Source organism: Gnatocerus cornutus, chromosome 10 (genome assembly GCF_029298725.1).
Source record: "Gnatocerus cornutus isolate USDA-ARS CGAHR chromosome 10, icGnaCorn1.1, whole genome shotgun sequence".
NCBI lineage: Eukaryota > Metazoa > Arthropoda > Insecta > Coleoptera > Tenebrionidae > Gnatocerus > Gnatocerus cornutus.
In genome coordinates this window covers 3254757-3270796 of record NC_142242.1, presented here as the reverse complement: position 1 = coordinate 3270796, position 16040 = coordinate 3254757, and the positions used below count along the sequence as shown (strand labels likewise).

The 16040-nt window shown below is 38.9% G+C and overlaps 4 protein-coding genes across 5 annotated transcripts; 2 read left to right on the top strand and 2 right to left on the bottom strand.

The window, feature by feature from the left end:
• Positions 1-2027: 2027 nt before the first annotated feature.
• LOC148167181 (rho guanine nucleotide exchange factor 17) lies at positions 2028-9268 on the bottom strand. The gene is made up of 13 exons (XM_088047227.1): positions 8852-9268; positions 6972-8802; positions 5407-5484; positions 5280-5357; positions 5128-5232; positions 4964-5080; positions 4196-4917; positions 4042-4133; positions 3738-3996; positions 3384-3689; positions 3267-3334; positions 2897-3220; positions 2028-2849 (listed from the first exon to the last, which is right to left on the bottom strand). Exons 1-13 carry the CDS (start codon positions 8965-8967, stop codon positions 2440-2442), a joined length of 4506 nt encoding a protein of 1501 aa, XP_087903353.1. The 5' UTR covers positions 8968-9268; the 3' UTR covers positions 2028-2439.
• A 1291-nt stretch (positions 9269-10559) lies between these two features.
• Positions 10560-12855, bottom strand: tipE (temperature-induced paralytic E). 2 transcript variants are annotated; one of them, XR_015770877.1, is made up of 3 exons: positions 11915-12855; positions 11667-11859; positions 10560-11619 (listed from the first exon to the last, which is right to left on the bottom strand). XR_015770877.1 is itself a non-coding variant. In XM_088047534.1 (2 exons), exons 1-2 carry the CDS (start codon positions 12853-12855, stop codon positions 11796-11798), a joined length of 1005 nt encoding a protein of 334 aa, XP_087903660.1. In that variant the 3' UTR covers positions 10560-11795. The 2 variants fall into 2 exon arrangements, 1 of the variants encoding a protein (XP_087903660.1); XM_088047534.1 differs by having other exon boundaries at positions 10560-11859.
• A 619-nt stretch (positions 12856-13474) lies between these two features.
• Teh3 (tipE homolog 3 phospholipid transfer protein) lies at positions 13475-15068 on the top strand. The gene is made up of 2 exons (XM_088047533.1): positions 13475-14926; positions 14976-15068. Exon 1 carries the CDS (start codon positions 13567-13569, stop codon positions 14914-14916), a length of 1350 nt encoding a protein of 449 aa, XP_087903659.1. The 5' UTR covers positions 13475-13566; the 3' UTR covers positions 14917-14926; positions 14976-15068.
• On the top strand, positions 15050-16018 carry Teh2 (tipE homolog 2 phospholipid transfer protein). The gene is made up of 2 exons (XM_088047535.1): positions 15050-15739; positions 15787-16018. Exons 1-2 carry the CDS (start codon positions 15081-15083, stop codon positions 15815-15817), a joined length of 690 nt encoding a protein of 229 aa, XP_087903661.1. The 5' UTR covers positions 15050-15080; the 3' UTR covers positions 15818-16018.
• Positions 16019-16040: the final 22 nt, after the last annotated feature.

The following is a 16040-nucleotide window of genomic DNA, read 5'->3' as shown; positions in this document are numbered from 1 at the left end:
GCTATAGCATGACATATATAAAACAAGCTCATAAAAATAGATAAAATTAATTCATTGACAAAATAAATTATCTAAAGAAAGTGGATCAGTTTTCTTCCATACGTAAGTGGAGGTTGTGAAATGTTAACCAACGGCCAAAGGCCACGCCGAAACCTGCATTACTGTAATTTTTATTTCCAATTTTATTGCTAATATAAAAGGAGCTTCACCTGCCGCTACAAATGCGTCAACGATAGATTCTTGCTTTAGTCTTTCCGCGTGCCGGCGTCATCCATCCTAGACGTTGCTCTTTTGACGTGGACTGTAAATTTAATGCAGCGCAATGACCGATTTTGGAATACATTTCGCGCAAATATACCTGTTATGAATAACCACGCCTTCATATTTTACTATTCGTATTTTACAGCTTTGACAAGTAATTTATGCTTTTTTATAAGTTTTCACTTTTGTTGGCTTCACGAGTTATAGAAATAAACCCGCACCTTTTACAGAGATAATGACTTACCTCGACGACGTTAAGAAAATTGAAATCCTTAATTGAAATCGATACTTCCTGTTCCTTTGTCACACGAAAAATACGATCCTCTGATTTAAACAGAAATGAGCTTTCGCAAAGCTAGACAAACACTCATTATCCCTTGCTATTGGTATAAATCACTCATATTCAGAAAGCGGGAACTCCTCTATTCATGTATTGAAATGAAAATGGCTTTTCAGGATTGTGTCCCACGAACATTATTTAAAATGGGAATTAACGTGTTACATAAGTTACTAACCAATAAATTAGAAGACAATGCAAAAACGTACTTTTCCTTGTCATGCTTCGTTAACCAGTTAAGTATACTTTATTTTACGTTAAATGTAGATTTTCAGATAATCCTTTAATCTCTTGTTAAGTTTCGCGACCGGTTAATTTACTCCAATTTTATGGAAATTTTATAAAAACAACATTACGAAACCAGATTTATAAAAAAATTCAAATAACAATCATCATTGTGAACAATAGACATCGAAAATTGACTTCATTTGCATTTTACTTCGGGCTAAAACGTGGACTTACAGTCGAACTTGCTCTCCCGATACAGTGCGACTTTCAACAAGTAAAAAACAACGCTCAGTTTTTCAATAAATAACTGTAAATCTTATGGTGCGGTAAACTTTTACGGCCCACAATATTTGTGGTAAATAAGTTAATGGCTTCCGTGTTAACACCATCCGAAAATATTATTAGTTTATTCCTTTTTTATTTCACTTTTGAACTGCAGTAAAACAGGATAACCCGGAATTTAGTCAACTAAACATTCAAAAGAATTTACTTATAATTCCTTTGACGCTTCCGACAATCCTCTTCAATGATATTATAAGATCGAACCATAAAAGTTGCATTGAGTCTTGGTGATCTGAAATGATAGGTACCGGCACGTGCCATTTCATCAGAATTTGCTATTAAAATTATATCACAATTTTTTATATCCGAGTTAATCTAAAATTACCTATCATTTTATCTATCGTTTAGTTCATACATATTTTAACTACTCTTTCTCAACATTGAGCGTGTAAAGCTACCCACAATTGTAATTTACATTTTATGACCCAATACTTCATCACATATTGATTTGGGTCAATTCAATTTGATATGGCAAAGACACGCATTCTTGTACAACTGTTTAATTAATCTGTTTCTTTTAGGTATTTTTTCGCCGGTAAAAGGGTTCTAGTTGAGTTTTTACTTAAGTGTATTATTCGTTGCCTATACAAGATAAAATTATTTTTGATTTACGATGGGAGATGATATCTTAATAACGAGGTGCAAAAAAAACATCACGGCGATAAGTATGAGATAAGCTCAAAAGTGATTAAATAATTTTGTATCTTCATTAAAATCAGTTTTTTTGCTTCCAAATTTGGTGACTTGCGTTGATTTGATCTTTAGGGGTTCTTAAACTCAGCGATGGTTTTATAGAAAAATGCTCAACATTTATTTTATAGTATAATACACACACGTTTTCGGGAATGAAATAAAAATAAACAAATAAACGTTGTATTTACGACTGAGCAATATAATTTGCTTTAAAGAGCTATATAAATGTAACTATAACGGTTGAAAAAATTTATTACCAAACAGTTCGATGTAAGGAAAAATATAGGCTTCATATTTAAAAAAATAACATATTAAATTACACGTGTATCAGGGGTTTATCCACAAATAAGTGCATTGCAATTTTGTACATAATGCAGCTACTCTACTAAACAATAGATTAGGAACATATCAAGTTAGGCAACTTCATAGATTAATTTAACACTACCACCAGAAATCAAACAATGGTTATACACAAACCTAAGATTACTATCACACATTTTACAAAAATGCATTTATCACTCGAACATATAACGGTTCAGATATGCCACATTCAAATATAAGACAATTAAGTTTGTTTATCAAATGTTCCACAAAAGCAAATGATTGGTGGAATCTTCCCGACCAGCTACTTCCGACAAGTTGGAGCTCCGGAAGTCTTCATAACCATCTCCCCCGGAAATGACTAACAATTTTGTGTTGCTGCGCTGCTCGGCTTTTCCTTTATACGAATTTCTATGTGGCTGCCCTTCGGAATTACTGAGACACATTTCCACGTATGTCAAAAAACGTACATGTCCTGTATGACCATGAGAAACTCCCGTTACAGAAGGAAAAGTTGTAAGTTTTGTTGTTGATGACGTGATGTGAGGTATGGGCATTGTTAATAAAACTCCAGCGGAAGTCCCTATCCATAATAAGTCCTTACAAGCCAACAACGAGGTGACACGTAAACACGCAGCTTTGTGTTGTCGGATGATATCGTCACAACCTACAATAAGAAATGTAACTTCTGTTGGTGCTCAGTTTCACTCTTACTTGTCAACATTTTTGTTACTGCAGGTGCGACGTTCACTTCATATAAATATTCGAAGTTGAGGGTATGGTAACACTTAACAATTGAGGAGTTTTGTAAAGATATCCATAGGCCGTTTCCTGACAGGACTATACCGGATACTGATTTATTACTTTCGTTGTTTACATTGAAACTATGTTCGGTGTTGAGGGTTTGTGTATTGAAAACTTTAATGTTACCACCACAGCCACACCATAGTTTCCCGGCGTTTGAAATCATTTTTGCGACAGGAGTTGTTGTTGATCCCACTGTTACAGTTGTCGGAGAATTGACGTTCCAACCACCAGCTACAAAGAAACTCAAGTTTCGTTGTTATCAACAGTTGATACTCACCATTGTCTCGATCGTAAATAGCGAGGTCTCCATTCGCTAAAGAGACAAAGACACGGTTGTCGAAATATCTGAAAAACACAGCGGATACAACGAAATACCAACTTGGAAAGATCATACAGTATACACAGAATAGCAGAGCCGTGGTGGAGTCGAATTTTATTCTTCTTAATCCTAATATTGTCACTGGAATTGTACACGTGGATGCATCCATCTTCAGTTCCCAACCATATTGTCGATTGTTGACTATCTATATCGTCGATTTCTAAACTGGAAACGTCAGGAGCGTCTAAAATTTTCTGGGTATCGTCAGTTTCCTCGTTATCACTTTCGTCGTCTTCATCGCTTGACGAACTACTATCGAACTGGATCGTGTTGTGTTCTTCTGTTTCTTCACGCGTGTTCGACCCTCTGTTGCTGTCGGAACTAAAACCAACCAGTTAGAAAGTGCGGAATTTGAAATTTTCGACGTACTTGCAACGCGCCCTAGGAACTGAAGCGATGCACAAAATTCTCGCGTTACAAACACCGTTGCAGGAAGTCACGGTCGGCTCAGGTTGCAAACTAAGGATGCACACTTGACCCACATATCCATCACTGTTGCAAACCCACACGTCTTTCCCATTGTCGCCCAAAGTTGGAGCAGCACATGTGAATTGTAGACCTGCTCTCGTTTTCCTTATTGGAACCGTCGCCAAAAGCTCTGGACTTGGTCGTCGGTCGCCGGAAATCGCTAGAAAAAGAAGGTAATTTGTGGCGGTGCGAAACTGGTTTTTACCTAGTTTTTGTTTCGCCTCGTTAAACGATTCTTCCCACGATGCTCTTTTCTCGGGTTTGGAAAAAACGACGGAGATATTTTCCAAGCCATTGCTGGAATCAACGAACGGCCATGTGTCAATAGATTTAGCGCAATTGCAATTAATGGTACTTACGATGTGTTCAGAGTGAGATCTAAACAAGAGAGTTGCGAGTCGCTGTTCTGTTGTTCCATTAACTGTTTATTTAAAGATGTCAACATGTCCCTAACAAGTTCGTCCAATTGACTGTGATTACAATGTAACGACCAACTTAATTCGTTTATCTGATTTAAAATCCCAATATCACCCGACAAGTTTTCGATTTCCACCATCATCTGCCGCAGATTTTCATCTTTAGATTTGACTATTTCTAAATCTTCTAAAGCTATTTTCATCAGGAGTTTGTACTTGTTGGCTTCAAGAGTACTGGCGACGCTTCCTTGGCCAGTGGGTCGCCGTATTGTTCCACTTTTTCGCTTAATACTAGTAACAAGAAGTAAATCAGAAAATAGAAATAAAGCTCTTTCTTTTCGGGTCCCTGTTCCAGCAGCCATGCTGACTAAATCATGGCGTAAATATTGACGATCTACTGAGACTAATTCAATTAGGCCTTCGATCAACCCTTCGAGATCTCGGAGTTGTTCTAGTTCTAAAGCTTCCTTTTCTGTACAGTTAATTTTTAGGAGTTGATCGTGAACTTCTTTCTGAGCTGCTAGGAGAAGGTTGTGGTCAGGGTGTGCTACGTCAGTGTGTTTGATCAGTCGTTGCAGAAGAAGCTCGTATTTGGGGAATTTCTGGATTGGTTTTATAAGTAAGGAATCTAACGCTAGTTTACCTTTATGTTCTCTAGCCGTCGTCTGAAATCGTACTAATAGACACAAAACGTATTTTGGTGGTACTTACTTCTAAAAATCTAGCAAATGCGGGTTTTGACTGTTGGGCACTTTTAATAATCTCTCGCGCCCGTTTCCAATTATTGACATAATTTGTGTAACTCTCTATGACTGCCGATTGCGAAAACTACAACGAAAAATTTAGATAAAATGGTACTGAAATTGACGCGGTACCATATCTAAGAAAACGTCACCAATTTTTTGTTTGACGTCCCAATGCTCTAAACGCTGTTTTAACTCGTCAAGAAACGCCTGATGGTGATTAAGTAAAAAAGGGATCTAGAAAAACAGAATTAAACTGACGTCTAATAATACAAGATCTGTACTTGATAAAAAATCTCGTTAACAAGTGTCGAATCCAACAGATTAGCGTTGTCGGGACTTTTCAACGGTTCCAAATATTTCTGTAAAATAAACCTAACAATCCCATCAAATTCCTCTCGGTCAACTCACCGTAACCAAAATTTGGAGGGATTCGACGTACGTTCTTTCATTATCGTAAAGCTCGACAACCACGTGCGTTCTTGTATCCTGGAATATAAACAGGTATTGGTAAATAAAACATTCACACAGACCCGTCAAACTTAGTTATTATACCGAAAACGGAAGACTTTCCGAGAGATTAAACGGCACTTGTGACTCATCTTCACTTTCTTCACCTGTTGAACAACCCTCTAAACGCAATCGCAACTCGCGTCTGGAATTAATACCACTCATTTCGACTAACATCACATTTCTACCGTGCCACACCTTATGGTCATGTCGTATATACTAGCAGGTTCAACCTGCGCCGACGCCAGACGTCGCGACGCAACAGTTAGCACCATGGTTGCTAAGCGATATGCCGCGTAAAACATCTTCAAACAAGCAAACAAAATACCAAATGCTCCTGTCACGAGCGGAAGCCGATTTAGGATTTACAGTAGGATTTCGAAATGTTGACACAGTTTAATCAAAGGTATGATAAAGTTGCGACATCACGAATAGGATTACTATAAATGTCGCTCTTTAATTCAATTGAATATTTTCTTCACGTTAATCGTAAACATTGTTTTCATCACATTGTGAGTAATTCTTCTAAAAATTTTGGATGGAAATGCTCAAATTCGCCAGTATTTACTTTTATACTGTTTTTGTATTTACGCTAAAATTCAGTATATTTTAACGCATCAGTGGATTTTCATGTTTTATCGAGCACTTGGAGTGCTAGGCAAACCTGCCAAACTATGACGAATGAGTAATAAAAATTGTGCAGAGATGGAAGTTTTTCCAATAATTTTATTATTTTAAATATAATTTCCACGACTATTCAAATGAAAACCGACAATTCAATCGGTACTATTTAGAAAGTTCATTTTTATTTATTACCGCCAATAAAATATCACTTGCTTTCAACACCATTCTATTTATATATAAACATAAGTTCATTACGCAAATGGTTTATACTCAAATCTTACTTTCATTATTGAAATTTCAAAGGAAAATGATAAGCCTCTGTCAAACAGAACACTTCCTTTTAGTTTATGTCGTTAGAATCAACATTTTCCCGAGGATTTTCCGACAGTTTCGTCAGTTATTGCACTTGCACGATTTGCATATTGATTGAACGAAAAAAGTACTGCGTGACGTTTAGTGAAAAATCGTTACCTACGTACTGTGTGGAGAAATAATTTAATTTTTTATTAGGCAGTTCGTATCGGCTTCAATTAAGAAATTTTCCACAGTAAACAACGAATAATTTTATAATGCGGCGAAAAATTAACAGTTATTGATTAAACCTTGAATCGGAATGTAATATTTAATATTTTCGCGCTGTACTCACGGGTCAAAAATCAGGTCATTTGTTTAAAAATATTCGCGTTGTTTTTCGGAAAAGGTGTGGAAATAATATAAATAGTAACAGCCCGCGAAATTACTTCGCAGATTTCCTCGCCTCGAATTATTGCGAAACGCACAGTAGAAATCGAGTGCATATATTTTCACATCCGCGGTCTATATTCGTTGTACAATGGACTTACGTTCTTTTGCTGTGAGTTTGCGTCGGCTACAAGTTGTTCTGAACTTCCCCTAAGCAGTTGTTTCAACAGTTCATGGCACACTTCGGGATTCGACGAGCCCTCAAGTTTCGAAGGACTTGAAGTGGTGCGTTGATGACTAACCACTAGTCTTTGATCATTTTCAACAACTAAACTATCAGCACTAACTTTTCGTTTTGATAAAGTCGGTAATTGTTTAGGTGAATTTAATAAGCTGTTACAGCTTCCTTTTGAATGCGTGTCATCGAGAAAGTTATTACAAGAACCTCGCGATCTCTGTTTTGATTTCGATTCTCGATTTGTTAAAGTTAGATCTTCGAGGAACTTTAAATCGGTGTTGAGTTGGTTTTCTGGTTTTTTCATTTCTGCTTCTAACATTTGTCCATATGGGCCTCGGAGAGGTCGTTTTGAGTATCGTCGAGGGATGCAGGGACTCACAAAGTCGTTGGTTACGCTTAGTCTACTCTCACAGTCTGAAACGTCTGATGGCACCAAAGAAATTTGATCTAGTTTACGTTCGCCGATTTCAGGTTCGCCCTCTGATAAAGAATCGGATCGAAGCAAGAATCTTGTGGATAATTTGTCATCCGGGGATTGAGAGGTAACTCGAGACTGGTAAGGCCACTCGGGGACTGTTGTGTTGTCTTCAGGACTTAAAGGTTCTTCTTGTGGACTCGTCCACATGGAGAGATTTTTGTCGTCGAGTGGAGGTGACTTTGATATTTCAGCGATCGAATCTTCTAACGATTTGGGATTGTCGGAGCATGTAGCGAAATCCCCTTCTTCTACGAATTGGGGGATTATATTTTCGGTTGTTTGGTAGGCGTTTGGCCATTGAGATATATATATGCCTTTGCGGCGTCGCAATTTGTCTCGTTTTTTTTCTTGAGTTGTTGGTATAGGCACAGATATTGTGTTACTTCGGGTTATAGAATGTTGTTTTTCATCAGCGTTCGGGGTGTCAATCTCGTCTGTTTTTTTCTCAGTTTCTTTAACTAAATTGTTGGTGTTGGATTTATATAACTCCTGAGTGGGATTGGGTATTTCCGGCTTAAAATTAGTAATTTCGGATCGAGATGTGTTTTTCGATCTCGGTAGCGTTGCAACACCTCGAGTTGACGTTTCTTGACTCGTGTCATTGTCGACCTCATTTCTTCTCCTTATGTATTTTTTTCCATCACTGGAATAGTCTACTTGGGAAAAAGAAGCGCTTCGTAGAGGGATAACCCTGACACAATTTTTATCCTCTGTTTGTTCTGTTGTTGTCGGTTTGGCTGAATGCCGCGTTCTTGGAGGCGGCACTGGGCCTCTTTTCAAGCGCTCAGTTAAGTCTCTCAGTCTCTGTTCGTTGGCTCGTTTTTCAAAATCTTTGACTTTGTTGGAGCTTACCCGATTTCCGCCGAAGCGGAATCTAGGAAGCCGATCCAGGGTGTTTAGAATGTTTTCCTCGCCGGTGCTGTCGCCGTAGTCGCACAACCTAGCGTAAACTTGCGGTCGCACATACGCACAACGCTTCAGCTGGGTCTTTAACAAGCACTTGGTGGAATCTAGTACATGATCGCGCACTGTCGCCTGCTGAGGTAGCTCTGACGTAGCATTCTCGGTCATCTTCATTCTATTTGCGCAACTAATTATATCAAAGCTATTTATAGGTGCCGTGGTGAGTAGCGGGATCCGGGAGACGGAGCCAGGAATGACAGTTGCTGCTGTAGGCCAACAGCACTGCGAGCGGTAGCGCGGGCCGGCTCCCGGGGGTGGAGGAGATACGGCTCCCAACCGCATGCCATAACGCACCGAACCCATCGTAACAAATCTAGAAAACAACATGACGACTTCTTTAAAAAACCTCCAAAGCTTCGTACCTTTTGTAAAGATCCTCGCGGACGGGCTCATTGTTGGCCTGGTGGACGCAGGCAGTGCAGTCGTCGCAGCAGCCGAAGCAGTTCTCATGCCATCTGGCTTCGTGGTAACCCGACATGTCGGTCTTTCAGGTGACCCCTAAACTCATGGTCTTTGACTGAATGAAATGGTACCAACGCGACAGTGCACTGTGCCTCTTGTACCCATGTCTGCTGATGTCCGATGAAGACTGTGGTCAGCAGCCATGACACAGACACAGGTAGACTGAGTTGCGGTGTTGCGGACGGCAATGGCGACCGCTTGACTGGGCACTTGCTTTATTAGCACTTCTGTCTACTATCTACTCGATGGAGGGGACACGCGTTAGAAAAATGTATCATTCAAATATGCTACACAGAAATCGTGTCATGAGTACTTTGCATTTTTTTACTACCTGATTTTAGTACAACTCGCGAGGCCACCTGTTGGACTCTTTTATACAAGAAATCAGGTGGGTACCAGTTTTAGACACGTGGAAGCAACCCGAGGCGCACTCTTGATCTCATGGTTGCAAATTTATAGAAGTACCAACTCCAAAACTCCCTTCAGTTTCAGTCTACACGTCCCTCAGCTAATTCAGCGAAGACGCCACGATTAAAACGGGCATTGGAATGTGCAGAAATCCGTTATGCTTAACCGGTCCGAATCGGTACCAACTAATAGAGACGACGTGTGTGAAAACGCTCATAATTAATTTGTTAGGTACCATTTGTCCTAGGAACTAACAAAGATGTTTTAAAATTCAAACATGTCAAGTTCACGCTTTTGTTTGCTATCGTCTGAAATAAAAAACAAATAGCGGGTCATAACTGCTCCAATAAATTCAGTAATACGACGTGACGCTTCAAAATAATCAAAGGTGTATTTTTATCGCGGACAACTCCATTTTAAATAATTAATAGACACCGCGTCCAAAATTATCAAGCTTAAATTATATACTGCGTAATTTAAAATACATTTCTTCGTTTCTCTGGTCAACATTGAACAACCTAAGGCCTTTATAAAATATTGAATTGAAGCTATTATTAGAGCTGAATCGAATATCGAAGAGCACAATTCCTCAGGTTTTAACACGATTGTAGCTGTGTTATTCGAGTACAATTTTGATGTTATCGAGCAGAACAATCATTTAATATTTAATGGAAATCAAAGCAATGTACATTTGTTGTTTGACTTATATAAGATTTAATTTATTTATATCTCACGGGCGTATGAATATATTACTCTATTGCTGGTGATTCATGTAGCTCTCTCTATTTTGAACAAAATTTTATAATTTCGGACGACACGTTTAAATAAAAAGTGTGAAGAAATTCGTATTGACTTTTTTTCAACCTTGTACCTTGAGTTTTTAACAGAAATTTTCCATTTGTCGGGGCTTTTTATTTCCCGTACAATTTCCCTGTTAACATCATACTCACCTGAACATGTAGTGCGTGTTTGAAAGAGCTCTATCTCCCGATCACTCCTAATTAAAATGCAAATTTTAGTCGTATAGACTATTTTAAAGGTTGATTGTTCCTTCATTGAACTTAAGTAAAACCACAACAGCTCCTTTATGAGAGGTAACAATTTTGATGTTAGATAAGAATCGACTGCTCGAGCGTTAATTAACTGCGTGCTTCTGAGCTTGATTTTCATTTGGATGAGGGTTGGGAAAAGAAACACAGATTTAGTTTGTGATGTGTATTACTGAAATCTATTTATACTCCTAGATGAGCAGTGTTAGATATCACAAATGAGTTAAATAAATAGGTGGTTAATAACGAGGTAAAAAATGAAATAAATATCAGCAGTGAGTCATAATTGATTTGAAGCTATCGACTCTCTAGTGGTGAACAACAGTCAATACTGACACTCGCCTAAAATTATAAATTGTCGATAACACAATAGGAATATATGTCAACAACTGCATGTGCTAGAAAATAGTTCGAAACACCGATGCTTGCAACATTTCTGTGCAATGTCCTCTTTGGTCCCTTTCACAAAAGAAACTAGAATGGTTTTGATTTGAAACATTGAATTAAATGCACACTCGTCTTATTTTAAAGACATGCATTGTGAACATATAGAGGATTTTGTAGTCAACTATTTATGTGTATTAAAAATATTACAAATGCACATTTTAAGAATAAGAAGGCAAAATCTTGAACAATTTTCTACAAATACGTTCTCCACTGCATGATTAAATTTTAGAAGTCGATAAACTGTACAAGAAATTTACAAATCAATATAACTTTCGTTATAAATAACAACGTATTTAATAATTGTAACAATTTTAAAGACAATCTATGTATTTACAATAACATTAAGATAAAATGAAAGTCGAATAAAAAGCCGTGAGATACGCACGGTCGTATTTAAACTATGGATGTTATGAAATTTAATTAGAATTTTAGATAAGTAGGTACGTAGCACTATACGAGCCATTATCACTGAAACCTCACAAACGATGCACAATATTGCTTTAATCTTGAAAATGAATGATGTTGAAAATACATACGATATTACAATTTGAATGTGACCACTCAAAAACAAATATTGAAAATTTCGTTGAACTGTGCAATTTACATGCGACTCGGTTGGTGTTTACCATTTAAGTCTTTTTTTTGTAATTTTTACATGTTACTGCACGTAAGTTACTTTTAATATGAAACAACTGTTGAAGCTTAGATTCACTCCCTTTGGAAAATTGAAGCCTTTATCAGCGTTTCATATTCATTGTAGCGGCCTAAAACACTAATTTAAAAAAATATTTTTCAAGCCACATAAACATACGTTAATGGTGGCGGAGAGGTAATAACCACATCCATTAATTTTTTTAATTTTATTTCGTATGTTTATCCTAAACCTTATCAAATTAAGATGAAACACACAAGCCTGAGAAACGCCAAGACGTGACAGCAATTAAATATCAGCTATAGGACCTCCTGTGGTCGAAATACTTGTAGTCATTGTTTTTCCAACATTTCTGTAAAGAGAACGAGTGAAGGGGTGTTGATTGTAATAAGAGGGGTGAAACTCACCCTCCTATTGATGCAGAAAGTACTCCTTCGGTAAAGCTGTCACGACTCATCTCGTCCACCATGGCCACTTTGAAATGGTGTCCAAAACTAGCTAAATCTTCTCTGAACGCTTCGCTGGCCGGTGTTATTCCGCCACTTGCTGGTTGGACAGGAGTAGCATCTGGTCCACTTTCGCCTTCGACATCCATGGCTTCAGCATTTTTTTCAAGCGGTGCAGTCTCTTCATCATCATTATATATTTTAAAATATGCAATCGCCAGATATATTACGGACAGGATAAAGGAAGGAATTGGAATTGCCATGGCGTAAACTAAATTCATATAGACCTGCCACATATCCAGATGACTGATCACCATACTGGGATCAACGCGACTGTAATAGCACGTGTAATTAGTACCTATTTCTTTGTACAATTTAAGAAAGATGGAGCAATTGAGCATCGGAGGGTAACCACAACCCTTGACGTTCGGAAGCAGTCTTGCTTCGCGGTAATACCATTCGGAATCATCTCCCATGAGACCGGTGGTCTGTTCTTCTTCCGAAGTATTCTTTTCATAGTCGTATTCTTCTGGTATGCTCCTTTCTTCACGTGGAGTTCTAATATCAGGCGGAGCTGTCAGATTGTAGTCTGCTGAAGATACTTTCTTATAATGAACAAATATTTGTGTGCAGTCATATATGTCTTTAGTGCAACCTTCACGACATGATGTCCAACTACAATTTGAGACACCTAACCGTCTATCAGCTCTCACTGTCATACATAATACCGGAGTTTCATCAAACTCCATAAAAATTGTTGTAAAAGCCGGATCAATGACGAAAGGCACAAGGAATAGAAACGAAAATAAGCTAAAGGTGCCAAGCAGTACGAAAAATGCTGTAGTGTAAAAGAGTAATTTTTGTTGCCAAGTTTGCGGGATTTCTTCTGGCGGCTCCTCCATGGTCGCGGTTCAAGATAAAACGAATCCCTGGACCCCACCATCTGCATACACACACAGGCGCGAGCGGCTGTGGCCAGCTCACAGCATAAACCGCGAATTCAACTCGAATCTATTATCAGCTTGTTTTTTTCTCTTTTTAACTCTGCTACATAATCACTTGATTTGATTTTACTGCACTTTGGATTAATTTCCGTTTACATCATTTAACTGTACGTGCCGTTGCATTAAAGCACTAAGATTCGGAAGGATTTACTGGTCTGGAACAGCTGGTTTGTTGGAGCACATGCACCAAGTGCTGTCGGTTGGTCTGGTGTTCAGAACACTGCAGTCCGTATTTACAGTATCGATTTTGGCGCCGATCCCCGCCAGACGACTTAAACAGCACTAGCACACTGTCCTCCATGTGAGGTGCCACTTTTCGGACAGATCAGCTTTTTCGAGTAAGTAATCGTAACGAGAATGTTTCACAATCACTTTGCTTCTTTCATTTTCACTCGGCATTTAATTAAAATCGACTCGATTTAAGTCTTTTCACATAAACAAGTTATTTTCCAAGTTCTGCGGGCAGGTGGTGCGCGTAATATTGATTAGGAGAAGCCGCAGTGGGCTATTGATTAAGAGACGCGCGCGTATTACCAGCGCATTCACCAAATTTCTACACTAGTTCTGAACATCAAGTGCTGCTAACGGTATGATACATGTCGAAATAAAATGCCGAAGAAGAAGCCCGTACCTGTCGAGGACCTCATTATTCCTCCACAAGACACGAGAATTTGCGGAACGATATGTTTATGTCAAATGACTCTAGTTCTTAGCAGTGTAGCTATAGTTTATCTAACGGTCGCAATATACGTCCCGTCAACTCGTGCGATGAGATCTGGAATTTCCGAAGATCCAGTTATGTGCACAACCACCAGAGCTGTTCTTGTGGAAACCTGCGATTGGGGTTCGTGTGGAGAATGGTGTCTTAGTAAAACCTCCGGCTCGTGTATGCAAATTTTCGTGAATCTCAGACAAAACGGATCCAATTTACTTTTAGCGAACTGTACAAATACCGCAAATAAAACTTGTTACGGAATTGACCAAGAAAATGCTAAAAGAAGTAGGTGCATCGCTGATGATTGCAAGAATTTGACAGGTACGTTCAACTGTACCATGGGCATGTGTATCAACATAACGGACGCCTTTGAGTGCATTTTTAAAGACACCGATCCACCTCTCAAATGTTCTGGACGACGTGGAAAGATAACCTGCATCGATTTGAACGGGTTATACAGTTGTAATAGAGGAACTTGTGAAAGGATTCGAACTCCATACAACTGCGACAGACGTTGTGTCGACATCCCAACCAGAAACAAAAACGTTATACTCTTAAGCGGGGACAAGGTTTATTTATCTCAGTGTCAACGTGCTATAGATCTCGAGAGCGGGGAAGAGATATGGAACGAATCTCAAGACAACATCATGATGTCTTCTTGCTACAACATTCTCAACACGACAAGAGGAGTTGTCGCCGTTGATTGCGTCAACGGGTCATTGCTCGCAAACAATATCTTGACGGACCTCACGAATTTCACCTATTTGAGCTACTTGAGCGTCTTCAACGCGGTTCCTTTGGACGAGAAGCGGATCATTGCACCGCCAGAACCTGATTTGCTGATTGCAAACGAAAGCAAATTATTGATTAATCTGGAAGGTTGTGTAAACACCTTACGAGACGAGTGTAAAGAATTTTTGAGGGTTTATGGAAAAGATGGAACGGATCATAATGCTCGCGCACGTTTCCCGTGTTTTTATTCGAGCGAAAATCCCGGAGTTGTTGTCGCACGATTCGATTTAGCCACCACAACAAAGCAGTTTCTTGTAGCATCAGTTCTGCCTTCTGTTCTTTTTGTCGTTTCGTGTCTCACCCTCATTTTATGTCAAAGAACGGTTGTTGTTGGCGATGATGCTAAAATGCGTTTTCAGAGTTGCGTTTCTGCGAACGAGGCGTTGGAGAAGGCCACTTCTGCGAATAACATGACAGATCGAGGAGGAGGAAACTCGATAATGGCGCTCTGAGACCAATCACGTACGTATAAATGATAATTTCGGATCGAAATGATTGATTTTTTTTTCAGGCATTCCCCTCCTGCTGGACCGAGATTGAACAGAAGGAATCTATTCGCGAAGGGGAAGGCGTCGTTTCTATTATAGTAGCACCTTGTAATATATAATCTAAAATAATGAGTGCTATTATTGATAAAAATCAGTTGACGCTCATCTCAATTGCAGAAACTGCAAAATTTTATACATCGTTATGTCTTGGAATCACCGCTTTTATATCAGTATTTGCATTTCTCTTTCTCATTCCTTTTGTCGTTGATCCGGCTATTACAAGTTTGATGGCGGATTATGAGCCTGAACCGGTAACATGTGTCGGTACGCAACACGTCTATGCGGAAGGATTAACTAACTGTTCGTGGGCGTCGTGTCGCGAAGGCTGCACTCGTGAAGCCACTCGATGCCATCAGATTTACGTGAACTATTCGAAAATACCGTTCAGAGACTGGAAACCGTCATTAAACGTACAATGGGATGTGGTCGATACAAGATTTCTGATTAACGCAGAAGGGTGCGGATATCCACCGTCTGTTAACTGTACCGAATTCGCTAGGCAGTATGGATACAGCACCGCAGGAACGCCTTTTCCTTGTTATTACAGTCGGGTTTATCCAGACGTTGTAATTGCTAGATATTCTTGGGATGACACCTTGCGACATCTGATCCTTTCCATCACCATTCCGAACTTGCTGTTTGCTGCTTCTGTTGGAGTTCTTAGCTACTGGTATTGTCCGGGTTGCGGCAAGACTTGCAACAAGTATATGCATCACTTTCCCGCTGAGTGAGTAATAATACGTGTTTTGGCAACTACAAAATTTCTGTTTACAGGGACGACGATTACGACGACAATTCTTATTAGCGCCAGGTTCTTTGAGAGACCATCATTTCGTCACGCTCGCTTTGCAGAATGCAAATTTTTTATTAAATCGTCGTTTTTATAAACGTTACCACTATGTAATAAAAAACAACCAACTTGTAGTATTTAGTTGATTAAAAAGTACCTATATTTCAATTAAGTACAAATGTGTCGAGATAATGAATAAATAAATGAGGCAGCTAACTTTGTTTCACTCGGATTATTT

What these genes read in the sequence shown, in the direction of transcription:
- LOC148167181 (XM_088047227.1), bottom strand. Translation starts at nt 8,967, where the DNA reads ATGTCGGGTTACCACGAAGCCAGATGGCATGAGAACTGCTTCGGCTGC. An exon ending in CAAACTCACAGCAAAAGAAC is followed by an intron (nt 5,485 to 6,971) that starts GTAAGTCCATTG and finishes TTTATATTCCAG; the next exon opens with GATACAAGAACGCACGTGGT. An exon ending in CCCTCCAAATTTTGGTTACG is followed by an intron (nt 5,358 to 5,406) that starts GTGAGTTGACCG and finishes TTTATTTTACAG; the next exon opens with AAATATTTGGAACCGTTGAA.
- tipE (XM_088047534.1), bottom strand. Translation starts at nt 12,855, where the DNA reads ATGGAGGAGCCGCCAGAAGAAATCCCGCAAACTTGGCAACAAAAATTA. An exon ending in CTTTCTGCATCAATAGGAGG is followed by an intron (nt 11,860 to 11,914) that starts GTGAGTTTCACC and finishes TTCTCTTTACAG; the next exon opens with AAATGTTGGAAAAACAATGA.
- Teh3 (XM_088047533.1), top strand. Translation starts at nt 13,567, where the DNA reads ATGCCGAAGAAGAAGCCCGTACCTGTCGAGGACCTCATTATTCCTCCA.
- Teh2 (XM_088047535.1), top strand. Translation starts at nt 15,081, where the DNA reads ATGAGTGCTATTATTGATAAAAATCAGTTGACGCTCATCTCAATTGCA. An exon ending in ATGCATCACTTTCCCGCTGA is followed by an intron (nt 15,740 to 15,786) that starts GTGAGTAATAAT and finishes TTCTGTTTACAG; the next exon opens with GGACGACGATTACGACGACA.